This window comes from Neolamprologus multifasciatus, chromosome 18 (assembly GCF_963576455.1).
Source record: "Neolamprologus multifasciatus chromosome 18, fNeoMul1.2, whole genome shotgun sequence".
Taxonomy (NCBI): domain Eukaryota; kingdom Metazoa; phylum Chordata; class Actinopteri; order Cichliformes; family Cichlidae; genus Neolamprologus; species Neolamprologus multifasciatus.
This window is the reverse complement of record NC_140456.1, coordinates 17,096,211-17,123,617: the sequence shown is the minus strand read 5'-3', so window position 1 is coordinate 17,123,617 and position 27,407 is coordinate 17,096,211. Positions and strand designations below refer to the sequence as shown.

The 27,407-nt window shown below is 40.0% G+C and overlaps 1 protein-coding gene across 8 annotated transcripts; it reads left to right on the top strand.

The window, feature by feature from the left end:
* Positions 1-98: 98 nt before the first annotated feature.
* dtna (dystrobrevin, alpha) lies at positions 99-27,407 on the top strand. 8 transcript variants are annotated; one of them, XM_085141707.1, is made up of 24 exons: positions 1,384-2,038; positions 5,044-5,111; positions 7,063-7,143; positions 7,234-7,447; positions 7,744-7,829; positions 8,310-8,464; positions 8,570-8,675; positions 9,091-9,257; positions 9,478-9,602; positions 11,040-11,048; positions 11,409-11,492; positions 11,710-11,778; positions 13,831-13,926; positions 14,819-14,900; positions 16,785-16,879; positions 18,679-18,792; positions 18,994-19,090; positions 20,114-20,137; positions 21,026-21,185; positions 21,280-21,369; positions 21,482-21,578; positions 23,692-23,809; positions 23,937-23,975; positions 26,143-27,407. In XM_085141707.1, exons 1-23 carry the CDS (start codon positions 2,022-2,024, stop codon positions 23,952-23,954), a joined length of 2,172 nt encoding a protein of 723 aa, XP_084997833.1. In that variant the 5' UTR covers positions 1,384-2,021; the 3' UTR covers positions 23,955-23,975; positions 26,143-27,407. The 8 variants fall into 8 exon arrangements, with proteins under 8 accessions (XP_084997834.1, XP_084997833.1, XP_084997831.1 ...); XM_085141708.1 differs by lacking the exons at positions 1,384-2,038; positions 23,937-23,975 and adding an exon at positions 99-443; XM_085141705.1 differs by lacking the exon at positions 23,937-23,975 and having other exon boundaries at positions 1,385-2,038.

The window sequence follows — 27,407 nt, the reverse complement described above, 5'->3', positions numbered from 1 at the left end:
ATCTTCTTTAAGCCACATGATGCCGCAACTTGCAAATGACTTAATGTATGCGTGTATATAAGACCACGTTAATATGCACCATAAGCTGCTCCTTTTTGTTTTTAGCATCTTTTTAAAATATTTTTGTTGTATCAAACTTTAACATTTTTGCTGCCACGCTGACGCAAGTGAAGAGATTCCGCATTACGTCATCGCGGAGGCCACATATTGGAGGCAGAAGCTGCCTTGTTCCGATCAGCCAGTGTGCGCTGCCTGGAAAACATTTTCTTCCACAACACAAGCTTTTTTTCGGAGGTGCCGGAGAGCGGCTCGAGCACGGCCGCTTGCGTGCAGCGATGCACCAGCCTACACCAAAGAAACCGTGATCGCGCCCCGGGACACGACGACGGATTCTCGGATGGAAAAACAGTGATGTTGCATGGCATGCCTCGAAATAAATTCTGGTAAGTGTTGTGCAAAGTGCTGCTGCTGCAGTCGCGGGAGGAGGGGGCTGACGGGCAACGAGAGGAGCAAGCTTAACCCACTTTGCCCCTCCGGGTGAAATTAGTTTGGCAAGTTTTTGGTGATTTAAAACGGGAGATGTGCAGGTAGTGAAACACGGATAATGGGAAGGAAGGGGTGGGGGTAGATGTTCCTACAATAGTGAGACCTTTTGTCTCATGTCCACACAGGTGTTTCGAGTATGACAGGTGATGCATGAGGGCTGAGCGTGTACCACAGGGTGCCTGTTGCCACCCCCACCCCCCAATGTTCTGCTACCTTTTTTAGGATTTTAGTAATGCTGCCCTAACCTCCACAGGGCAACATCACTGAGTTCATACCCAGAGGTGCATCTCTCCTCGGTGCAAATTTGTGTTTCCATGTTGGCTTTCACATTGCATAGTTAAACAGGCAACAATGCAAACTTATTCCACTTGTTTGTTTTCTTGTGACATTACAGAATTCAAGCTTCTTAATTCATGCAAAGAACTCACTGGGATACTTGCTACCCATAAATCAGTGTCTGCACTCTCTTTTAACGTCGGGGTAGCAAAGTTCTTCCCCTTTTTGCAGCTGAAACCATGGTGATCATCAGCAGGTGACAGAGAGCCCTACCGGCAGACATCACCAGCTGGTACCAGGCATGAGGAGAACACCGTCTCACTACCTTTACTACACCAGAGCAGAACAGCTGATTAACCTTTAGTCAGCAGTGCAGCTTTTCCCTCTTGTTTTATTTTTTAATTCCTGTCTGGAGATGGGATTTGGATGCCAATGTAGTTCAGTCTTGTGATATAAAAATAACTCTGGCCAATCAGTGGTAACAGCTGCGATGTACTGTCCCGAGCCAGCGCCACAGATTGGACTGTAACTCTAGTAAGTGCTTGTGTGTGGAATTGTTGCTTGTCAGCCTGGTCCAAGTACACGGAGGAGGGCATAAATTAACAGCACTCTCTTCAGGGTTTTTTTTTTTTTTTTTTTTTTCTTTCTTAATCGAGCTGCTGCAGAAATAGAATCCAAATGTAAATAACTTACTAATAAGGGTTGTTTTGGTCTGATATTTGTCCAGCAGAAATGCTGTGCAGCGTAAAAAAGGAAAGGGGTGGGGGATAGAGAGTGGCAGGGCTAAACGCAGCCAAGAGTCTTGCAGGAATGAGTCACGCTAACTCTGGACTGTTAGTGGTAAAAGATGATTTGCTCTTTTAAGGGCAGTTATTTTCTAATACTTCCAGTGTGGCAGTGCCACAGAGAGTGAGTAATGTTTGCCAGGGCCAGGCACGATGTTTTGTGGGGGTCTGCAACTAGAGAGCCGGCAAAGCTGTAGAAGAATGTTGCACCTTCTCATTTGTAGTTAAAGATAGTGACAGCACATGGTGTATTCGGACTCACAGTTTCTAGTTTCAGATGTGTTCGGATAGGCCCGCCCGCACGGGCCCGTTTTGTTTGAAAGGAGTTTGTGTCATGGACTGTTGTTTTAGGAGAAAGGTCGACCCGGCTTTGTAATAACTCTGCTCAGGAAAGGGGGGGAAAGGGATACAAACATGGTGCTTTATGAAAGGTAAGGTTGATCATGTCATTCCCTTCCCCGCACTGGTTTAATATCAGCTCTGGCAATAGATTGTATCAATCTCAGTTATTTCCAAGGATGAAAACAGACCGCAGAAGGTCACGTAGCTGGCACTCTGGATGTGTTTGAATGTGATGTGGCAAAGGGTATCAGTTTTAATCTAGACAATGCTGTATATTTGTACACTTTTATATTTGCTTAGTCTGGAAGTGATAAATGGGATTGAATATCCATTGCTTTCATGATGACATTGGACTTGTGGCTGCTGGCAGTGGCCTGACATTACATTGCATCTAAAAGCGCTGTGGTTGTATTCATCATTCTCTTTAAACTGATGAGATTTATTATTTGCGATATTAGATGGCAGCGTTGAAATTCCTCTGTGGCCGTTTTGATCTGTGCTCTATTGTGAAGTAATTTACTGAAATACTGCACTTTATCCTATAATTCCAAGTTAATTTATTAGCTTAATCTCTCCCCTCTTGAAGTGGATTTCAAACATTCCTAGTGCTCCATAACTGACTGCCTGCACTGGCAAAAATCAGAAGAAGGCAAGCAGGAGGTGGGGGGCCAGAAAACTGTGGTGTTGTCTGCTTTTTAACACTAGGTGAATTCTAATTTCTGCACCACGCATATCTGCAGCATAATATTTGGGTCTACCAATTACTGTCAGAGTAATTTGAAAAAGCATGCCTGAATGACTGTCTCACAGCAAAAGCGTTTTCAAGCCACTCGCCCAAGAAGTGTCACTGTGCGCTCAAGTATCAGCCCGGCGACCGTTATCTCATAAAAGATATTTACTGGTGAAAAACTTTTCTCTACAAACTTTGCTCGTCTGCAGTGGGAGGTGTTATATGTGCGTGTGTGTGTGTGTGTGTGTATGAGTGTGTGTTTTAACGAGTGAAGCGGCTAGGATCTTTGCTGCCATAGCAACAAAACCACATGACTAGGTGTATTAGATTGCCTCGGACAGTGTGCAGCGAGGCATGGTGTGAGCATTCTCTCTCTGCAGCTCTGCCCCTTTCAAACTCCTCTCCTTGTCCAACTTAAAAATATTTTGATAACCACTGCGCTGCATTCAAGTTGCAGTTTACAAAATATGAATACTCTCAAATTTGGAGCAAAGCATGATGTTATCACGGCCGGATTGTCCTGCAGTGGGATGATGGGGCACAATGAGCCATGGGCCCCTTTTGGTTCCCTTTGATGTTTTTTGTTTTGTTTTTTAAGACGTTTACACACCGACAGCTCTTGTGAGTTTTGTATGGCATCATTTTTATCTGTTAATCTGAAATTAAAGAGCAGTGACCTGTTACTATCCTTTCCAAACACAAAAAATGAGGGAACTGTGATAAATACACTAAACACTGTGTTGATCTGTGTTGCTGTTGGCATGTCTGAAGTGAATAACTGGCTAACCATGTTAAAACTTCACCAGACTAAATATTAATAACATTAATGTCCTGTACCAAATTTGGATGTCATTGTGAGGGACCAAGCAGCCAAAGCAAAGAGGACACAGGAAAAAAAAGTTTCTTCAAAAAGGGTTTTCTTTATTTTAACCCTCAAAAAGTCCAAAATGAACAAAATTCAAAAACATACTTAGCAGGCCCATAAAAGAGGTCAACTAAATATAACTCTACGAAAAGTAATTTCCAGAAACTTAAACAAAACAAAGTGAGACACAACTTAACTAACAAACTGACCTAATTACAAAGACACATAAGGGTAGCTTTTATAATGATTTGGCCAAACCATTTGAACACAAAATTAGGTCAGTTTGTGAGTTAAGGGGGAAAAACAAAAAACACACTAATATTAACTAAGCACAGAATAGCCTAACTAAACCTAAAACACCCCTGCTCCTGGTAAGCCCATGGTTGGTCCTGCTGAGCAGGCATTTTGTTCCCAGAGTCCTCAGCCACGCCTTTTGCCCAGACAGGAAACAGCCACCGCCCAAACCCAGGTAACTCAAAGAAAGAGAAACATAATTAATATAACAAAACATTTTAGAAAAACCACACAATGTTACTATGTGCGCGCCTCATAATACCAGTGTTAGGTTTAACCAAATGATTAATGAAGAAAACTGCAAAGCAAACTAATAAAGTAAAAAATGGACTAATTTACCCCTGTGTGGCTGATGCCATCACAGTCATCAACAGGTTGATGAGCTCCTGTCAGTTGCTGTCTGTCCTTAATATACCAAAATAAAGTAGCCATCTTAATGCTGTTATTATCTCTGGTAAATTGGAAGCAATGCTTAGCAGTTTTATGGTGAAGTGCATGAAATATCTTCTGCTGTTGTAGTAAGCTAGCAAACTCAAGAATTCTAACATGTGCTTAACCTTGAGAAAGCGCCAAAACCTTCATGTCATGGGTGAAAGTTTAATTTTGTTGCATCTCTGTCATCCTTCCAGCAGTCTAAAGCAGACTTTTTTTTTTTTTTTTTTTTTTTGGCTATTTTAAGTTGAAAGAGGTGGGATTTTTGCCACTGACCTTGGTGTATATGCATTTCTGGGAGGAGAATATTAAAATTGGGTGTGCAAACATTTATTAACATTTGGGACATGCAGTTTTCTGCTAATTGCATCGATATTTAATGCTGAAAAAAGTGCAAAAAATAAGACGTGCTTGTTATCAAAATTAATGATATCAAGTGATTCCTTGCAAAGAATTGTGCTCATGTGCTCATTTAGTAAATCTGTCCCCTTGTTTGGAAAAAGTCAGGGGAAAGACTTAACCAACTTTTAGCTGAATTATCAGGATATCCACAACTGATTAAACTTTAGATAACCAGAACAGAGAAGCTGCTTTTGTATCAAGTTTAGGAGTCATTGCTTTAAAAGTCAAGAGTTTAATCTACTGCCATTATCGCTGAGTCATAACGATGTGTGTCTAATGTTGATGTTAAGCTTAAGGAAGAGCACCCTGAGGTTGCGACCGCTAATGCTGAGGCACTCGGGTTCTGACGTGTTTTCTCTCCTCTTGATCAGAATGATTGAAGACTGCGGGCAGAGCGTTGACACCATGGCAGATAGAAGGCAACTGTTGGTGGAGATGAGTAAGTGCTCAGGGCCGCAGCTCACTGTGATCTTTGCTGGACTGTTTAACTCAATGACCGTAAAACTGGCAATTTCTTTCTCTCTCTCTCCCTGTCTCTCTGTAAGTTTCATGTACAGCAAATATCATAAAGATCAAGTGTCAACCACATTGATTTTTATACACACAGGCCTGCAATATGACCCCACGCTGTCTGTTCACACAGTGTGAAGGCGCTAATTTGAATTTATTGAAATACAGCTCATTAATATAACACTGTTTCATATAAAATATTTTCACAAAAAACATTTATTGTTCAAGTTTTTGATTAGTTCCGTCCTTTCATCCGGTAAGTATTCCCATTCGTCGTGTTTAGAGCTGCTTTGTGGACATTGGATGAATGGTGGGGTTTATCTTGTCCTTAAAAGTGAAAATATCCACATTCGCAACTCAAACCAGTTTAGAGTTGCAGTTTAAACCCAGAACTTTCTCACTGTGAGACACACCGGACATAATAAAAAATAATCTGGCTCTTAGAAGGTCTTGAAACTAGGTAAATGCAACTTGAGATAAACTACAAAACATGATATATTACACCGTGTCATTATTTATTTAGCTAAAACAAAGCCAAAATGCAGAAGCAGAAAACCTAAATACATCTTTACTGCTTTCATAGGAATTAAGAGGGTTGTAGAATTGAGTAGGAGCCAGGTGCTGCTAATCAAATGCATTTGATTAATTGATCATCAGCAAATGTGAGCACCTCTATTAATCATAAGTTTTGGCAGTTTGTTGCGCTGGAGCATTCAAGTGTGTGTTACACAATGGCAAGGAGGGAAGACATCAGCAATGATGATATACAAGCAAATGTTGGTGCCCATCATTCGGGGAAGGGTTATAAGGCCTTTTCCAACCAGCTTTCCAATCATCTTTCCACATTTTGAAATATTATTCAGAAGTGGAAAATATTCAAGACAGTGGACATCCTAATGTGCAATGATGAGAGAATGCAAAGAACCCAAGAGCTACATCTCAACTCTGCAGGGCTCATTTAGCATGTTAAATGCAATTAGAAAAAGCCAGGACCAAACTGGCAATGTGTGGCCAGAATGCACAAAATCATATTTGGTAGAAACCAAACACAGCATGTCAGCACAAACACCTCATACCTGCTGTCAGGTATGGTGTTGGAGGGGTGATGATTTGGGCTTGTTTTACACCCACAGGACACACCTTGTAGTCATTGAGTCGACCATGAAATCCTCTGTATAAAGAGTCAAATGTAAGGCATCTGTCTTTGCCCAGACACCAAAATCTCTTCATAGCGATGTGAGAGACTGATAAAGCCATGCAGAAAATGACTGCTTCATGTTGTTGCTGCTAGAGGTGGTTCATTTACACTAAAAATTAAGCTTTTAAGGATTAGATCAATTTTATGATAGCCTGATTAACAGAGAGTACTTTCTTTTTAGTCATATCTTGTTTTCTCAATGGCATATTTAAATATATAATATTTAACAGTTTGTATTCCATTTTCAGTATTAACTCTCAAGTGACCAAGCTGTTTTAACAACTGAAATGACTGAACAAGCTTTCCTGTTCTTTTTCCCCATTATAATTTGTACAGGAATACTTTTTTTTTTTTTTTTTTTAATGGCTCCATTTGTGTCTATCATGCATGTGCTCTTTCTTTTATTGATAAAATGTTCAAAGGTAATTATGGTGTTCAGTCATTTTCATGTAAAAAGGAGTTACCCTGACTCATCTCTATAACTTGAGCTGTTTTAGCATTTTAGGCACTAAGTATCTAAGCTACGGTTCACTGCAGAACTTTAAAATGCAGTGATAAGAAGTGGGAAATTACAATAAAGCCTAAAACTCTAATGTAGTAAATAAAATTTAAAAAATCACTATCACTTGTATCAGTGGCACATATTTGGTCATTTGAGGACTAAAGAGTGATGTTCCTACAGGGGCTCAGGATTTGGATTCTATACGACTGTCAACGTACAGAACGGCCTGCAAACTCAGATTTGTGCAGAAGAAATGCAACTGTGCGTATGAATTTTTATGTATTTATTTATTTTGAAATGTTGCACGTGGCCGAGCCAAAAAGGCTTATGTTGACGTCTTCCTGTTTTCAGTGCATTTGGTCGACATTTGGAACGTCATCGAGGCTTTCCGGGAGAACGGCCTCAACGCCATGGACCTCAACGCTGAGCTTTCCGTGGCTCGTCTAGAAGTTGTGCTGTCCACTATCTTCTACCAGCTGAACAAGCGCATGCCCACCACGCATCAGATAAACGTGGAACAGTCCATCAGCCTGCTGCTCAACTTCCTGCTGGCTGCCTATGACCCGTGAGTAAACGCGTCACGTGACGAGCCAGCTGCTGGTTGTGTACTTTCACCTCGGAGGTTTTGACGTGAGTTGATGCAGTGTGAAATGTGACCGTGAAAATCCAGACTCTTTTCCCCTTCTAATGTCACAACACGCGGATGTAGAGCGGATAAGTTTTTAGGCTGACTCATGCAGATGATTTTTACAAACACAGCTGATTTCATGCGATTATAGCAGGAACACTACGCAGCCTACATCTTCACAGCTCCTTTTAAAAGAATACATGAGCTTAATGTTTTTGTTTTTTGTCTTTTAGGGAGGGCCATGGCAAGACATCTATCTTTGTTGTGAAAATGGCCCTCGCAACCATCTGTGGTGGGAAAATTCTGGATAAATTAAGATGTAAGAAACACAACAAATCTTTATCTTACTTTTAATCGTGAAAAATGAAATTATAATTGCCTATGTTGCCAGTAATAAATCAGCAAATTCTTCCTATTCTAAGTAATGCAAAATTATTAGGACCTGTTTTTTCTGTGTCTCTGTGTCTGCTCTGGTTTTAAAACAAGTAGCAGCAGCACTAGCACTGCCCTGGCTCTTCATGGCCGGGAGCAGTCATTATTCATTACTGTATGTGAAGGATAGGGTTTATTACACAATGTACAAATCTCTGGGGGCAGCAGCTTGTTTAAAAAAAAAAAAAAAAAAAAAAAAAAGGAGGGTTGGTGTATAGTTAGAATGGATCTGTATAACTGCTGTACTTTGATTTGTTTTCACAAATAAGTGGGATAATTGTATTGTGTAATGCTATAATTAGCCGACTGTGGTGGCAGCCAACAATTAGTTTGATTAATTTGTGTAATGCCTCTGCGTTGTTTCCAGATATTTTTTCACTCATATCAGATTCTGCTGGAATAATTGTGCACTCGCAATTTGACCAGTTTCTGAGGGAGGCTCTTAAATTGCCCATGGCGGTTTTCGAGGGACCCTCGTTTGGTTACACCGAGCAAGCTGCGAGAACGTGCTTTGCGCAGCAGGTGAGGGTTTGACGCCTGCAGCATTTTGATGTCAGTAAGTGTGTGATTGCTTTAGCATTGACGGTGTGGGTGAATCTCACTCTTCTCTGCGCTGCACGTCGATAGAAAAAGGTCTCCCTCAACACATTCCTCGATACGTTGATGTCAGACCCGCCCCCTCAGTGTCTGGTGTGGCTGCCGCTCATGCACCGCCTCGCCAACGTGGAGAACGGTAAGGCGCGCTGAAGAATATTTAGCAGGAGCGCAAGCGGGGAAGTTCGGCTTTGCATCATGGTCTTTTAGTCACCGCCATCACAGACACACCTCCAGTAAAGATGACCCACTGGGACCTTACACCCTGTGTATGAGTGTGTATATCTGTGATGCACTCATCATCACAAGCAGAACACTAATATGTGTGCACATATAGAGCTCGATGCTGTGCTGCTTTGTGTTTATTTGCTCAAAATGGGGGGGGGAAAGATATCCCAGCACATCTGTCCTTAAATTAATGAAAATTTATTATCAGCTCTCTGCAATGTGCAAAATATCTGGGTTTACAGTCACATCTGGTGTGTGTGTGTGTGTGCGCTTATGCATCTGCCTTCGTGTGTGTCTGTGTCTGGCTCCTCCTCTCCTCCCTGCAGTGTTTCACCCGGTCGAGTGCTCCTACTGCCATACTGAGAGTATGATGGGCTTCCGCTACCGCTGCCAGCAATGTCATAATTACCAGCTCTGTCAGGACTGCTTCTGGAGGGGGCATGCTAGCGGTTCCCATAGCAACCAGCACCAAATGAAGGAGTATACGTCATGGGTAAGGAAGGGAGGAAAGGGGGGAGGAGGCAAGGGGTAGGCTAGGGGAGGTGTGTCTACACCGGACCAGTCATTGTGGCTATTTTTGTTCTGCTTCGCTACAACATGAGGAATCTGAAGATTCAGTCCAGGTGACAGTGTTACCGTGGTGATTTACCGTGTGCTTTGAAAAACAAATGAGCATCCTCACAACCGTCACCTTGCTTCTGTGTATCACCCAGAAATCTCCCGCTAAGAAGTTATCCCACGCCCTCAGTAAGTCATTGAGCTGTGCATCCAGCAGAGAGCCTCTTCACCCCTTGTTTCCTGAAATGCCAGATAAACCTCTCAACCTAGCTCATATTGTGTAAGTTCATCTTCTCTCGCTCCTTTTTTTTCCTTTATAACACTGAAACTGAGGATTTGTGCATTCAGAGCATTCAGTGCCAGTTTGAAACCTTGAAATGTTTTAAATTTATCCCTCAGCTGGTAATGATCCTGTAGCTGCTTCCTTGGTCTGAAGTGATTCCAGTCAATCTCTTAGGTCAACTGATCAATCAGGCTTAATTACAGCCTTGGGATTGTTTGTAATCTGCAGCGCTGCTGCTACTTTTTCCTTGATGTTTAGTGTCATCGTATAAATGATGAAACAAATATCAGGCATGAAAGCATAGACTTTTAAGCACTTTGCTGCTGCCTATTAGAGCCCATCTTACAGACATAAAGTCACTTCTGGTGCTGAGAGCTAAACTACACACTGATTATTCCATTTTTATGATTCCTGCAATTAAAGTTAATTGTTATGTTAATTGTCCCAGTTTTATAGCCTGCAAATGACCCAAAATTTTCAGAATGATGCCGCCAACATATTTACAGAAAATCAGATGGGTAATAGATTTCAAATCTAGTTTAAGAGGTAAAGATAACATGAGATCCGAAAGTTTGGTTATTAATATACTTTAGAATTGAAAAAAATAAATTCTTTCTGTCCCTTCCTTTCACAGTAAAAGCCTTCAACATATACAGTGTGACTGCCATAAGGCGTTTAAGAAACAGATTCTAGGATTAAAATATAATTTGATCTTTGATTTTGCTCGATATTAAATGGAAGATCATGTTTTTCTTTAGAAAAAACAGTTTTTTTAATAGTTTTACTTATGAATATCTAATATAGCAAACTAGGTAAATAGAAAATTGCTTTTAACTTATCAGACAAACTGTAATTTGGTAATAAATGTCAACCAAAAAAAGTTCATTACCGTCGTTTTAATGGTGCACATAAGTCAAATCATGTCTAAAGAGACAATAATTAATAACAGAGTATAGTTTTAATTCAGGCTCAGAAAAAGAAGAAAGAAAAGTAAAATCTTTTTGATTTTTACGACACTAATAATGACGTTAACATAAGGTGTGAGGGTTTTTGTTTGTTTGTTTTTAATTTGTAGAGGTGACAGGAAGTGTGCAAATTTTCATGCATGCATGAAACAAAATGGGATTCTGTACATGGATGCAGTTTCATGAGGCTAACCTGTAATCTAATCTACAAACCAGCAGGTTTATATGTACAGTGTACGTTGGCATCGCTACTGTCAGTTATTAAAAAACTTACTTTTTCTTCACTTTCTTCACTGCACTGAATTATGCTATAAACTCAGAAGATTTGGGGCACTGTCTTCTGTGGATGCCCGATTTAGTTTTCATTATTATTTTTTTCATTGTTTTTGATGTATTATAGTCTCTTCCTGTGCTGCTGTAATGTAATCAAGTATTTATCCCTTTCTTTGTTCTTTACATTCCTCAATAGAGATACGTGGTGAGTTTGCTTTGATTAATATGAATCATACGTCATTGTTACTGTAGATTGAATCCTTTGTATTGTGCTAATCGTGTACAGTCAGACTCATCCACTCACATTCCCCACTTGTGACGTGTCCCAAACACTGTTTTGTTTGTTAATTCCCAGATTCATTCATTCATTCTTGCATGTTCTCCTACATGATATCATACTTTGTCTTAATTAGACACATGTATAAACCACTCAAGTGGAAATTCAGAGAATATGCAGTTGAGCAAAATCCTCAAGACTGAAAGAATGAAAGACTAACTGGTGTTTTCTGTCTCTTTAGCTTTTCTGTCAGATCAAATTAAAATCTAACACGTGTTTCCTGTCCAGGCCACCAAGACCGGTGAACATCACCAATGACTACTCATTCTCGCACTCCATGCCTACATCAGGGAACCCTTACTCCACCAAAAAGTGAGTACATCCCAGCTGACAACGGGTGCCCTGGATTTCACAACAGATCTTTTCAATCTGTCGTGCTCCCTAAAGACCCTGTGCCCCGTGAACTCCATGACCCACGCTGTCTTTATTTTCCTGAAGTCTTTGTGATGGTGTGGGTGCATGTGTGAAGATTTGTGCATCACCATTTAATGTGTTTTCTCGAGCTGAATGTAAATGGCTTGCCTTACAGCAAGAATAATGTTATTGGGCAGAGAAAGCCCCTGACTGGGGCTGCTCCACATCTGCTGAAAGGGAGAGGGTAAGTGGCATAGGTGTGCATATGAGAATGCCTTTGTAGCGCGAATGCATGCGCAAACTAATATAGATAATAATCATACGCATTAACTAGAGTGCTTATCATCCTGAGGAAACTATTAGCAAGCCGGGTTTCTTATAGAAGGCTGTACACTGTTATTCTCTAGGGGCTGTTTCAAAGACGCTAGATGAAGCATGCATCATGAAGATCATTGGCGCTTCGTTTAGAGTGCCTATTATAATCTCTTCATTCACACAGATATGGGAAACACTAACTGCCATTTTCTTTGAATGTTGCCATCAGTCAGCTCATATGCTATGCTATAAATTCCCAGGTTCATTGTTTACGGTGTATGTGAGTAGGTATATTCGTTTTAGACAAAGTGGGATTAAGGCGCTTCCTCGGTCGGTAATAATGTTGTTTTAGGAGATGTAGTTTAGTTGATTTTTCTAGTGAGAGGAATTTGTGCACTTCTGCACCTGCACTTGAGAGACGAAAGCATTCCTCTTGGGCACACTGCCCGCTTTCATAACTGACACTGAAGTTACCGTTGAACAGGCTGATAATCCCATATGCTACAGCAAGGATTATTGTTAATAAATGTATGACTTTAAAGGTTTAGAAGTATGGACAGTATACGGTGAAATGTCATAATAAATAATTCACTAGCAGGGGCCACATCCTGGGAGAAGAACAGATCTGAGGCTGCGGTTGAGGACTGGCAGCGTCGGGCAGACCCCCATGTGTTAATGAGAGGCGTGAGAAATGAGAAAGGGGGGGAGGCAGGGTGGGGGCACAACAATGAGAACAATGTACCTCCAGTTCAGGGAGGCGTGTTGTTATGGTATGTTAAAGAGCAAGGAGGGTAGTGTATGAGGTGTCTCATTTCTGATCTCCAAAAAAGGTGTTGTTGTTGCAGTACCATGCATGGCCACTGGGAACAATTGCCATCAGGGGTTGTGCTAATAAATACTTATTAGCACAACCCCTCATGGTTTTCTTTCTTTTTATACTTCACTAATTAACTATAAATTGCCCAATAAGGGCAATTTAAAAAATAAAAGGATTTTATTTTTAACAATAAATGAATGGTGTTTCATTTAGATCACGTCAGCTGTCCTAAACATTAACAGCTGATTTCCATCACATACAGTATGTCCGAGCTAGGTCGGGTCAGTATGTAGTACTGGCTAGTGAATATCCATGATAATTATATGGTAGCCTTTGGGTATCGGGTTGGGTTTTTTTTTTTTTTTTTTTTTTTTGTTTGTTTGTTTGTTTTTTATTTAAAGGGTGTCTGGGCTCTTTTTTAGCGATGGGGTGAAAGGCTCAATCATTCAGGAGGGACTCACAGTAGAGTCCATATTACTCTACATTGAAAGGAGCCGGCTGTGGAGGTTCGGGCATATAAATAAGATGCCTTCTGGGTGCCTCCTAGGTAGGACGTGTCCTTAGAGGGGGAGGCTCCAGGATAGACCCACTTGAGAGTTTACATCTCTCTGCTGGTTTGGGATGAGCTGAAGGACAGGGCTGGGCATTCCTGCTTACGATGCTGCCCTTGTAATCACTGCTTTCTTCTGACATTGTAACTTACATGTATGTGTAAATGCTAATAAAAGAAGCTGCTATTGAAAATGCTGTTTAAACCGCATGGTCGCTACATTAGAGATGTTTGCAATCCTGGTGGGTGGCCTCTATTAAGGGGCCATGCACACCTGACTTAACGTGAATGTTTAAGCAATAAATAGATTTTCGATAGTTTACTAATAGAGGACTAAGTACCTGTAGAGTATTTATCTAATTGGGGGTTTTTGTTTTTTGCTTGGCATGCTCTCAGTCTGCTCTTAGCCTTCATTGGCAGTGTCTCTCCCAAACATAATATGGCCTTGTTTCACTCTAGTCACCCATGAATGGCTGCTTTTCAGCTGTTCTCCTCCTCTTTTCTTTTGTTGTGTCCTCTCCCTGCCTCCCTCACTCTTTCCCGTCCCCACTCCACCCCGTTGTCACCTGTGTAACGTAATGTCTTGTGTTTTGTGAAACCCTGCACTGTTCCAGGTTGAACTACAACCTCGATGTTGCCGATAGACTTGCTGACGAACATGTACTCATTGGCCTCTATGTGAACCTACTCCAAAACAACCCCAAAACATGGTTAGTGGGTGTGCCGCTGTGTTTGCCAAACACTAGTGGAAACTATGTGCTCCGCTGAACTGCCGCCTTTCCCCCTAACCTAGTCAGAGTGTGTTACAGTCCTAACGATGCATGCTGTCAGACTGTTTTAGAGGCTGGTTGCTTTGACCTTTGACCCTTTCTGCATTCCCCGGCAGTGTTTCTGACTGATTTGTATCCAAAGTGGGTAACAGGGTCTATTTCTTCCAACATTATGACTCTATAACTCCATGCAGTGTACATGTGTTGTCTTTGAGTGAAATTTATCAAGTTAAAAGTGGCAGCTTTTTAATTTTGTGTAACTTCCAATACAGATTAGTTTAGTTAACTGGTATCAAATTATTAGTCTTTTGTTAGTTTGATCCTGTAAATCCTGTGACTTTTAATCATTTTAATTTACTGCAGGTGATTTGACATATTTTCTGTTACTGTTATTGCCTATGATAAAATGCCTGTGTGTGTGTGTTTTATTGGTGAATGACTTCCAGATAACATGTTGTGTTATTGTAGCAGCTTTTGACCCTACTGTACGCATGCGTGTGCATAAATGTGTAAATACAGAGCTTTATGGTTTCTTTGCTTTTTGTTTTTGTTGTTTTTACTGTATTTGTAATTAGATAAGCTTTCAAATACAAAGCGATCGATTGCTTTGTATCTCCACTTTTTTACTTAAACCCTCTTAATTTATTGTTTTGCGTTTTACGCGAATAGCTTGGTGTTACTTCCTGTCGAAGCTTTCATGAATCTGACTCAGAAAAGTAAAAGTTATTTGCTTTTTTTTAAATTTCGAGTGCTCATGTTGCGTCCACATACACGTTTTATTTTTAATTGTGCTGTGTATTTTTTCTCCCGTCTCTGTTTTCCTCTTGATCAGTTTGCTGGAGAGCAGTAACCATCAAGATGACGAGCACAGTCTCATTGCTCGCTATGCTGCTAGACTGGCTGCTGATGCTGCGGTGAGATAAGATATTCATTTCACACAAACATCTTTCATCACCGTCCAGTTAAAAAAACAAGATAAAAAACTCGAGTAGACATTTACTGCTACTCTACATTAGAGGGTTTTATTCGTTTTTTTTTTTTTTACAATCAAGAAGGTGATCATTCTGTTAACATTCTTAACCAATACAGGAGGGAAGTATACATTTCTACTAGAAATTTATACTCTGGATAGTTCATGTTATATGAACTATCACAGCTGATTTCTAACCCTTAGACAGTGTAAAGATGGAATTCAGTGAGTGAATCTAATTAGCATCATTGGCTCAAACTCAAATTGTTTTTTGCCCTGGTACACTGACCATGAACGCCACGGCTGCTCCACAATAGTCCAACACAGTTCATTACTCTAAACTTTGCCACAGCAGAGTACTCACTTTAGCACTAAACTCTGCATAAACTTCTACTAGAAATAACTACTATTTCTACTAGAAATTTATACTCTGTACATTTTCTGAAAAGGCTCTTTAATTTAGGAATTTGAATTTGAAGAGAGTTATGTATCAGCTGGTCAGAATGATCCAGAACAGGTTTTTGGTTCTGTGCTTTGAACAGATATTGGATCTATCCGAGATGGACTGCTGAAACATTGAAGTATGCTAATTTGTGTTATGCAGAGTTTAGTGCTAAAGTGAGTACTCTGCTGTGGCAAAGTTTAGAGTAATGAACTGTGTTGGACTATTGTGGAGCCGCTGTGGCGTTCATGGTCAGTGTACCAGGGCAACAAACAATTTGAGTTTGAGCCAATGATGCTAATTAGATTCACTCACTGAATTCCACCTTTACACTGTCTAAGGGTTAGAAATCAGCTGTGATAGTTTATGTAACATCTGCTTATATCTAGTTAACTTCAGCTGGCTAAATCCACAAAGAGCAGCAGCACAGGTCAGGTGTTCGCAGCTTGCACACAAAATCTACTGGAGCTCACAGTAGAAATTATTGTGACTAATTTCTAAGTGATTCTATTCTCTACACGCCACCACTACAACTGATCTGTTCCCACAGCAGCCAAATCCCACCGTGACCCCTGACTGGGCTCATTTTCCTGTTTAGATGTGGAGGCAGAGTCACCCGTTCACAGCGTGGGCAACAGACGTTCAAGCTGAAAACTTTTATTAGAATTAGAAGTTAGGTTGAGATAGTTTGATTTCTCATGTGCTAATACTATTTTATCATTGTATTAACATGACAAGTATCAGTTAGTTTTGCACCAGTTATTATTGTATTTTCTGATTAGCTTTTGTTTTTATTTAATTTTGACATTTTAGTTTTTAAATTCAGTTTTATTGTGAGAAAATGTTTTATTTAATTTAGACTTTAGACTTTTTAAATATTATTATATGTAAGTCATTAGCAAGAGTTGGGAAGGTCAGTACAGCTATTACAATGGAAATTATTTTATTTGACTTAACAATGGTTTTTAACATCTGGTTTTGGTTTTTTCAACTATAATAACCTTTTTTTGCACACACATAGTTGATCGAAATGTCCTCCAAAGAGCCACTTACTATACTATGACTACATTTCACACCCTGTACTTTTCACTATACTTGAGTAAATTGGTCAAATCAGTATTTCAGCTTTTACTAGAGTATTTTTAAACACCTTTTTTTTTTTTTTTTTAAATCTGTATTTCTGCTAAAGAGAAGAATGTCTGTACGTTTGCCACCTGCGCTAACCAGAGCCGTGTGCCTGCTCATGCTCTTATCAGAGGTCTTGATGGATGGCTGGTGACTTAACTGCTTTGTTCCCTCCTGTGAGATATGTGATAAGCTGGTGGATGACATCACCTAGAGGTGAAGCCAGTTCACGTGATGTCTCTCGCTTGGTTTCACCAACAGGCTCAACAGCAGAGGGTCCCCACAGACCTCCCCTGCTCTCTGGATGCCAACAAACAGCAGAGACAGCTCATTGCCGAGCTCGAGAGCAAAAACAGGTTAGGCATGGCTGGGTCGGAGAAACTGCTCGCCTCCTTTCTTTTGAAATTTACCTTTCAGAATGAAGGCATCTCTGAACAGACCTCAAAAAGATTCAGAAAAGAATCTTTTTGAGAAGAAAGAAAGAAAAACATTCACTACTCCAGGCTGCCATTAAATACTAACTTAAACACTGCAACTGAAAGTCATTATTTAAGGAAATAAAACCTATTTCATTTCAGTTATATTATTCTTGAATAATTCTTTGAAGTGGTTTAAAACTGCTAATAAAAAGACATAAAATATGATTCTATAAAGGCTATTAAGAAATATAAAAGAAGTAGCTGTGAAAAAATTAATGTTTAATAAAATTAGGGAAATTTATATTGAGGTGGAGGCAAAGGTGAGTAAAAAATGTGAACCAGAAGGCTGTAATCATTAATTTTAGCTTGACCTTGGATCATATGACCTCAGAATTATTCTCCTTTTTCCCTGAGCTGATGTGTCTGCACCAAAGACATTTGGGCTTATCAAAAATATTAATGACTCTATTTATCTTCCTCGTATGGAAGCTTGTTTGAAGTTAGGGATTTCAAATTTATTTCAACCTGTGTAGTAATATTATTAGATTTTTATTGTATTTATATGATTAGGATCAGTTAGTTGAGTAAAAAGTAACAAAATTAGGAAGCTCTAATCAGTATTTTTGATCTATGACTTTTCTTGTTTCCACCACTGGAAAAAAAAATTACATTTTGCCATCAATAAGTCAAAATTTCAGGGTTATTATCTCAAAATTTAAACTTTTCTTTCTCAAAACTTTGAGAAAATAACTCAAAAATGAAGAAAGAACTTAAAATGTTGATTTCTTAAGTCAACATTTTGAGATAATTACCTGAACATCCTAATGGAAAATATTTTTTTTTTTTTTTTTTTTACATTGGTGGAAACAAGCTTCTGTATTCCTCAGTGTTGATGTGATAACGTGACACCTGTGCTCTTCCTAATCTGACAAGTCACAAATCGTCCCTTGTTCTACCTTTACCACACCCATACTGTGATTTTTTTTTTTTTTTTTTTTTTTTTTTTTTTTTTTTTTGTAATTATTATTATTTTTTTGGTTGCAGCAGAGAGCAGTTTGTTTAATTTAAATTTTAAAAAACAAAACGCTAAAAACATAGTGCAAGTCACTGATACTCGACTTATGGCCCACTATAGGAAATCAACCAGCCTGTCAATCACTTCCTAATCAACAACAACTTCACTCAAGGATTTCCAGCTGTGTTTAATGTTGTATAAATTCTTTCAAATGTAATCAAAGCTTTTGCAGTTTCTTCTGCTGAATGCAGGTCAATCCTAGTGTCAATCTCTGGAAGTTAATGGCATTAATATAAGCAAAAATTATTTCAAAAAAGATGAATTGTGAGCTTTAAACTGTTTATTCATTTTGCCTAATAAATATTTGTGTACTATTAACCGGATACTGGCCTGTGGACACTACAATGGTATATCAGTGTACCAGTATTCAAAAGGTAGAGGGGTTTCATATTGGAGCATTTAGCTGCTGAAGAGCCAGGTGTTTCCTACAGGAGTTGAAACCAAACAGCTGAGAGAAGGCGATAGTTGAACTGACATAGTCACAAAATTATATTGTTCTGTGTCTGCTGGATGCTATAAATAACTGAGCTGATGAGCAGCTTGTTTCTGCTGCCTCATAGTGGTCAGAAATACCGGTTACTGCAGGTTTAGATCATCTTGTTGACTTCCTGTCAGAAACACGGTTTGACGTGGCACTTGCACGTGTTTGTACTCATTGCAGAGAAATCCTCCAGGAAATCCAGCGACTGCGCCTTCAGCATGAGGAAGCTTCCCAGCCGCCACCAGACAGGGGCCAGCAAAACCCCACCCTGCTCGCTGAGCTACGACTCCTCAGGTAGCTCCGCCTACTTCGTGTTACCAAATGCAAATGAGTTATGACAGACAGCTTTGCTTAGGGTGCTAAAGAACATGCGTAATGAATATTATGTTTTTCAGTCTGCAGATGTTCATTATGTTTTTGGGGGGGGGGGGTTGTTTGAACCACTGACGTGACATTGTGGCTTCATTATGCTGTACAACTTGTTTCTTCTGTTAGGCAACGCAAAGATGAGCTTGAACAAAGAATGTCTACTCTGCAGGAGAGTCGCAGGGAACTCATGGTGCAGCTGGAGCAACTAATGATGCTTCTCAAGGTACTACAGATGTGCCTTTCATCTCTGAGCACAGTGCAGTCAGATAGTGAACAGTTTAGTTTTATTCCTTCTGATTACTGAAGGAGCAGACGCTATTTTTCCTTTTTCCCGAGTTTCTTGGACTGAATCATATCCGTCGCAGACTGTTTTACATAAAAAACATGGACATGTGGGCTATAGTGAGCTATATATACATAATAATTATTATAATTACTATTTTACAGCAGGTGGTGACCAATATGCTCCGATAAGGGATTTTTCCTTGTATTACTATTTCTCTTAGCAGTGAGGACTCATCATAGCTCGGGAATGTCAAACTCCCCCCCTTCACCCACAACCGGTCATGGCAGATGGCCTACCTTCCCTGAGCCTGGTTCTGCAGAAGGTTTCTTCCTGTTAAATGGGAGTTTTTCCTTCCCCCACTTGCCAGTTTTTAGCTCAAAGGGAGTTGTTTGATTGTTGGGGTTTTCTCTTTATTGCTCTAGGGTCCTACAATATAAATCACCTTAGATGACTGTTATTGTGATTTTGGCACTTTATAAATAAAAGTGAATTCAACTGCTGTAAAAGAGAACAGTGATAAAGGGGGTCTTTATCACTAGGAAAAGCTGTAAAACTTATGAAAATACAGTTTAAAATCCAAAACTTATGCCCTCCTTCATATTTTCCCATGCCATTCAGTGGTGCCGGATTGCAGACTTACATGGGATCTTAATTCAGAGGATGCTTTAGAAGACATGTCTGCCACCCTCTACTATGGGGGGTGAGTTTGATCTATAGTCGACATAATGCAAGTTTCTCAAAGCCTGCACAGCCTGCCTGCAGTACTGCCTTAAGTGGGGAAGATATTAATCTAATTAGCCCAATAGGATCAATGTTAATCCACTAAACTTGCACGAGGAAGCCGCGTGCTGACCAGGTCTTTGCGGAAGTGCGATTCGATTTTACAGACATGGCTGCTGTTTCATGAGCCGTCAGACATTCTTTTTTTTTTTTCTTCTTTTTTTTTTTTTTTTTTTTTAGCAGGAGGAGGAGCGGAAACAAGCTGTAAGTGTGAAAGAGAGGAAAAAGAGACCAGGATGCATGTTTGAAATGAAACCTCTGGTGTGGGTGTGTAGCATCTGCAAGAAATAAATACATTTGAGACCAGTGAGATGTCCCTTTTGGAAAAGTGTGTGTGTTTTTGTTGTAAATGCATTGTGTATATCTTTAGAACAACATGTCTTATACTCACAATAATGTGACCACAGTATCAGATGCAGACACTATAGTGCCAAAAGTATTTTCTCATCTGCCTTCACAGGCATATGAACTTGCATAGGGTTTAATATGATGTCAGCCCACCCTTTGCAGCTATAATAGCTTGAACTCTTCTTCGAAGACCTTCCGATGCCATTTAGGAGTGTTTATGGGAAAGTTTGACTATTTTTGAGGTCGGACATTGATGTTGGATGAGAAGGCCCAGCTCACGGTTTCCACTCAGATTCATCCCAAAGGTGTTCTGTCGGGTTGTCAGGAATTCACTGAACTCCTGGGAGCGACCCATTCTTTCTTAAATGTTTGTTGAAGCAGTCCTCATGCCTAGGTGCTTGATTTTATACATCTTTGGTCATGGAAGTGATTGGAACACCTGAAGTCAATGATTTGGATGGGTGAGAGAATACTTCTGGCAATATAATGTGTCACTGGTCACCATATATGAAACCTAATTGTTTACTAATGGACATTTTCCATTTCTTTAAATGCCAAATGATGTTCTGGATTATTTGAAACTTTGATAAATATTAATTCAGCATCTTGTGGTTTGTTCTCTGCAAATACTTGAAGTGGTTTTTAAGAATATGATTCTGTTTGTAGCAGCATGTTACCTTATATTTCACGGGAGTCGTTCAGGCTTTCTTCTTACACAAAAAACTATATGTGTACATCCTTTAGACTCAGGGTCCCGGCTCGCCGCGCTCTTCACCCAGCCACACCATCAACCGGCCAATTCCCACACCAATCCACTCAGATTCTGCCGGCACGACCCCGACTCACACACCTCAGGACTCACTCATGGGCGTGGGCGGGGACGTTCAGGAGGCCTTCGCTCAGGGTAACACAGCGACACCACAGCGGTTTGAGTCCTTGTTATTGGAAGCTGCACAGGATCCCACTTTAAACTCTTTTTGTTTGTTTGACCCCAAAAGGTCCAAGGAGAAATCTGAGAAATGACCTGCTCATTGCTGCTGACTCCATCACTAATACAATGTCATCACTGGTTAAGGAGCTCAATTCAGGTAAAGATGAATGGAGGGAAAACAGTAGTCACATTCAGACTTATTATACAAGAACTGTTTTAATTATCTTTCCTTTTTTTTCTTCCTTTTTTTTTTTTTTTTTAATAAACAGAGGGTGGAAGTGAAACGGAGAGCACTGTGGATTCAGATTTTGGACGTGAACTACTGGCCACAAACTTCTCAGATCCTTTCTACGCTTACAAACCAAGGTACTTTTAAGATACTGCAAAAGCAGCTTTATTATTAATAAAAGTACACAGTCTTTTTTGTCAAGCCATACCATGAAGATATGAGAAAGAGATGTTGACGCTAGGTTAATAAGAGAGGTGACGAGCACTGAGCAGAAGTCATGCTGAGCACCACAGATGTGAGGTTTGTTTTGAGAGTGTCGATGGAGAAGTATCGAGAAGGTCAGAAGAAGCTTCACTGCGTTTTTGTGGATCTAGAGAACACATATGATAGGGTGGTGAGAGAGGAACTGTGATACTGCATGAGGAATTCACGAGTGAAAGTATATAAAGGTGGTGCAGGACAGTGAGACAGAGGCGGGATGTGCACCTGGAGTGACAGACGGGTTCAGGTGAGGGTGGGACTACATCAGGAATCGGCTCTGAGCGCCTTCCTTTTTGTCATGGTGATCGATTCGCTGACAGATGAGGTCAGACATGAGTCTCTGTGCGTATAATGTTACAGACAACATTGTGATCTGTAGTGAGAGTATGGAGCAGGTGGAGGGTTAAAGTCTGGTTCATTTTAGGCCCGTACAAACAGTTTGGGGAAAAAAAAACTTTCTCGTTTATCTTTTGAACTGAGCTAAAATTTCAATCTTCTTTCTTATATTAGTTTATTTCTGAACATTTTGGGGGGCTTCAAGCCCTTCAGATTAAAGTATCTAAGAATTTTAAAGAACTCACGCAGAGGTGTCTTCTGGCTTCTGCCACCTCTGGGCTGCGACCGTGTGCATCGGGGCACAGTGGACGGTTTATCACGACCTTTTTTTGTGCCGTGGTCACAAACCTGTCACGAGCCGACTTAACCCACTCATGCAAAGAGTAGAGTTTGATCACACAATAGCAAAGGCTGCTTATAAATACACCGTGTACTGCTTTGAACATTTTTGTTTTGCCATGTTAAATTATTACTTTGGACATTATTTAAATTTATAATATGTACCCATGCAAAAGCAGTACTTAAACTTTGGCGGATTATCCCAACGAAAACAGATTTTTTTTTTTCCTGTCTGTTTGGGGGGGAAAAAGTCATTGCTCAAGTTGTTCCTGACAGCTTTGATTGAACAGCGAGATGTGACGGCCTCTTCAGGCATCTTTACGTTATCCTAATCCTAGACAGTCCTTTGCAAAAAGAGCCTTTCACCTCAGCAGGTGCCGACAGGAAACGTCAGATAGCCTTAGCTGTGAGAAAATGATGATTGAAATCCACAACAAGCTCCCTTATCCCCCACAGGAGATGTCAGAGGGTGCAGCTAATATGTGTCTGAGCCTACTCTGGTAGCGCCGACACTGCTGCTCCAACACTATCATCCAATGTCAAAGCTGCAGTTCTCCTGTGAGCTTCAGTTAGCAGCGTCGCATGACCTGCCCCCCCGCACAGGAAGCAGAAGTGAAGCACTCACACAGCTGCTGCTGACAGTTTATGCTTTGCTGACCTGCTGAGTACGCCTTTCTCCCATAAACGGTTTATGCTTTCCTCACGTTAATGGATAGTTGACATTTAACCCACAGCTACAACCTACACCATTATGACATGATTTAATCTGATAATATATATTCAAACCCTTTCATACTATACTACTGTATGTTTTTAAAATCCCATTACTGCAGTTTTCATGATAATGATGCATAGATTGGGGGGGAAAAAAAGCTGAAGACCAAGTGATAGCACTGGCTCCAGGGCTCTGGGCGTGCACACCTTTGCATCGCTCAGCTGTCTGTGGGACTGAGAACAGTTAGCGCAATGAGATTGTTTTACTTACTGAGAGGAAGTCCATGCACTTTCTTGTTATTTGTGATCATCTTGAACAAATGGCCTATTATGCTTGAGTACAGGTTATAAAAATGTGGAATTTTGTTATGAATGCTGCTGATTTTCTCTTTGATTTGGCTAAAATGTCAGTGGAGTGGGTGCAAATTCAAGAACTTGAGTTGTATTTCATAAAGCGTTCAGGCAGTTCACCGTTTTGCGTACACCAAGCACTTTATACGTAGGTTATATCTTAGACTTTTATAGAGAACTATTCAGTCGCATCCATCCCCCCCCCCCCCCCCCCCCCCCGTTTTAAACTGCTTTGTTTTTTCATGACAGGCCTGCGAGCGCTGCCGATGAGGAGTGCTTTGAGAAGGATCTGGAGCGGCAGCTGGAGGATGAGCTCCAGTTGGATGAACTGAAAAAGCACAGGCAGGAAACGGACAAAACGTGCATGGTGAGTTATAGCTTTCCAAGACTGAAATAGCAGGAGAAGGTGGCATATTGTGCGTTCTGAATTATTAAATTGCCCCTTGTCAGTACCTGCTCTGACCTGCTGTGCTGGTTTTAATTATGTGGCGCAGGTGACTCTGCAGCAGTGACCACGTAGGTCCGGGTGACTGGTAAGTTCTACCTGTCAGCTGTAGATTTTTTTTATTTAATTTTTTTTATCTCTAGTTTCTAGTGCACATCATCATAGCAATGTAAGGGTGCACAAGGCTCTGTGATAGGCTAACCAAAGATGTTATGGGTACAATAAATTAAAATTTATAATAAAATATGCAACAAAAGGGAAAAAATACACTGAAGACACCGCAAAAGGAAATTTACAGTGTTGTTGGTGATCAACAACAACATCGCGGGTTAATTCTGGTCCATAACCATAATTTATAACCATAATATTGCCTATAAAAATATGAGAAGTCTAAGTGAGACTAGGGTAACTGATGGGCTTAGGGCAGCAGTGGACAGGTAATTTCCCCCAGGGGCCACATGAGAAACTGAGACTGTTGTGCAGGTTCACCCCAATAGGCTTAAGTCAGTTCTGTTCAATATTAATGCTGTCTCTGTATTGTTGGTGTGGCCCTCCACAACAGTCTCAGTTTCTCATGTGGCCCCTGGGGGAAATTAACTGCCTCTCTTTGAGACCTTTGATTTTATCCTCACCCAATCAAGAGTAACAGTTTGAATACCTGACACTCTCAGGGTTGAATTACTTCCATGATGTTCTTCAGTGCAGTGTTTGGCCACAGGATAATTCAACAACAAACTGCATACCTACATAAAGTAGGTGTGCAATAGCCTGTCAGAGGACTGTGTACTTCTTGGGTGATGTCCTTAAGGGCTTACCATTGCCCATGAGGCAAAAGAAAATGATGCAAGTACTTGGTGCTGCACAGCTGTGGCGTCTGAGGCTTGCTCTGTTGATATCTTTGTATCTCTAAGCCCTAAAAAAGGCACAAGCCAGTATACACTGGTAAAAAAAAAAAAAAATCTGAAAATACCTACCAGTAAAATAAAGGCATTTTATTACTTTTCCAAGCTGACCTTAAGTGCCTGGACTTGGATGTTTTATGATATCTTTTAGTTACTATCTTACCATTTTACTTTTTCTGGGTTTTTTTCCCCCCTTGTTTCTTTGTTTCCTTTTTAATTTATTATCATCCAAGTACTGGACAGCTAGACTAACTGGATGTGAGTTTCAGCATTTAAGAAATAGGTTTGATCTACAGAAAAGTGAAGGCAACATTTAAAAAGGTGTTTCTGTCAATCTTGAAATCCATGAAGCAGGTTGTCCATGAGATTTTTTGGCAATCGCAGAGCAGAGAATCATGCTGAGCTTGTGAATAACATGCTCGGTGACTGAAGATGCACTTTTTTCCCCACCACATCAGGAACAATTTCAACAATTGCCTCAAACTCTTCTGAGCACGCTGACTTTGTTGTATTTTAAGCTAAACTGACAAAAATGTGCATCTCTGGTTTTGTCTCCCAGTTTTCAGAATGAACGCTTTAAAACAATTTTGGTGGGAAAAAGTTAAAATCGATATGAAGTGTCAAAACCTCAGTAATTTGTATCTCAAAAAGAAGAACAGCATTTTCCTGTTTAGCCAAGTTGGAATTAGATGGACATCTAATTGTTTGAAGAACCGTTTCCGCTTCATAGCAAGCTGTTAAATAAGCATTATAACTTAAATAATAATAATGGATTGCATTTATATAGCGCTTTTCAAGACCCTCAAAGTGCTTTACAATTCCACTATTCATTCAATCTCACATTCACACACTGTGAGAGTCCCAAATGTAGACTTGGGGCCCAAACCTCTCTCCATCTATGTAAAGTTCTTAAAGCAGCAGATTACGATGATACTGTGCTTTTACTCCAGTAAAATTTAAATAAATCCACCTTAGTTTGAAAACCGTGTGCATGATTTAGGGAGCAAAACTTTGTCCCATCGATAAAGAGCTGGTCTGAAGTTCTTTTTTCTTTCTACTTTTCTACAGATGTTGCTATATATTCATTTCACCAGTCATGTAGTGAAGAGCAGATGTTGTATCAGGCTTATTTTAAGACGTTTAAGTTGATCTCTAACATGAAATGTATGAATCGTTTGCCCACATGGCAGACGGATGAAGCACAAACGAGCGATTGATGTTACTATGGGAGTACCCAAACTGCCAGTCATCCTTCCATCAATCCAATTTGTTTATCCAGCACACTTGTCAGAGCTGGGATTTGTCTGAATAACGCACTCACACGCCTTCTAACGTTGTCCTTATTCTTCACAGGCGAGCAATATGAAAAGCAAAAACAGCTGAAGACACTGGACGAGACGACGTTTGGCCGACAGTATAGAGCACTGCGGACATGAAGAATTTAAGTTATGCTAAATCCAACCATAAAATACATTTATGTAAAGATATATATTTTTAACCAAGCACATATTTAAGGTAATTCTGTGAGCTTATGTAAAGAGATTAATTCCTGAGCTGTCTCTTATACCACAGGTGCCATAAGGAAGAAAACAAAAAAAGGAAAGAACACAATTTTGGGAAATTATTTCTTAATTTTTATCGGGGTTTTTTTTTTTTTTTTCTATATATCAGTTGTTTAGCAAATGTACAACTGCACTGTTAGCACAGGGTGGACACCGTGATTCTTTGAAGTCAAATTGTTGTCATTTTCTTTATAATTTTTGATAATGAGCCTGGGATTACGTTGGAGCTGCTGCTGCTGCTGATGATGTAAATGATCAAAGCTGAAATCTTTTGTAAACATGTTGCCCTGGCCAGGTTACCATGAACAAATGTTAGTATATTTCTTACAGCTGCTGTTGAGTTGCTTTGGCATTTTTTTTTTTATTTTTTATTTTTTATTTTTTTGAGCTGGCCAATCAGATGCATTTGTTTTATTTGATACATTCGTGTTAATAATAACTCACACTGCCTTAGCTGATTGGATGACCACTCAATGGAGTTTGCTCAACCTGTCGGTGCAGCATGTAGCTTTCAACAAAACCTGCAGCAATGCTGGAAGTCTTCACTGGAGATGATAATACTGATACTAGTAGGGTTTGTTTGTCTGCAGAGGGAACTGGTCTGCAATCATGTATGCTGTCTATTAAATGTCAATTAAATATAAGATATAGATGACTGGTTCTGAAGTCTGGAAGTGGTTTGTTTGTTTAAAGTGGAAGAAGAGATGACACAAATGGATCCAAATCACTCAAACTTAAAGATTTACAACCATGAGGGCATTGAAGAAACTGCATTTACTATCAGTGGTTTATGAATTAAGGTTAAATCCTAGGTAATCTGCCATTGTTCCCTTTGCTAGTCACTCAAATCTTTGTGACTTGCACACAAACACACATATACACACACGATGTATTTTCTGAGTGTGCACCAAACTTTACCCAGTCACTTTAGGAAAAGTGGCAAGCCAATCTAAAATCATAAATGTGTGAAATATCTAGTTTGATTTTTGAGCAAGTTCATAGCAGTGATTTTGCATGGTGGTGGTGCATAATAAAGTGTTGACACAATATCAAAAT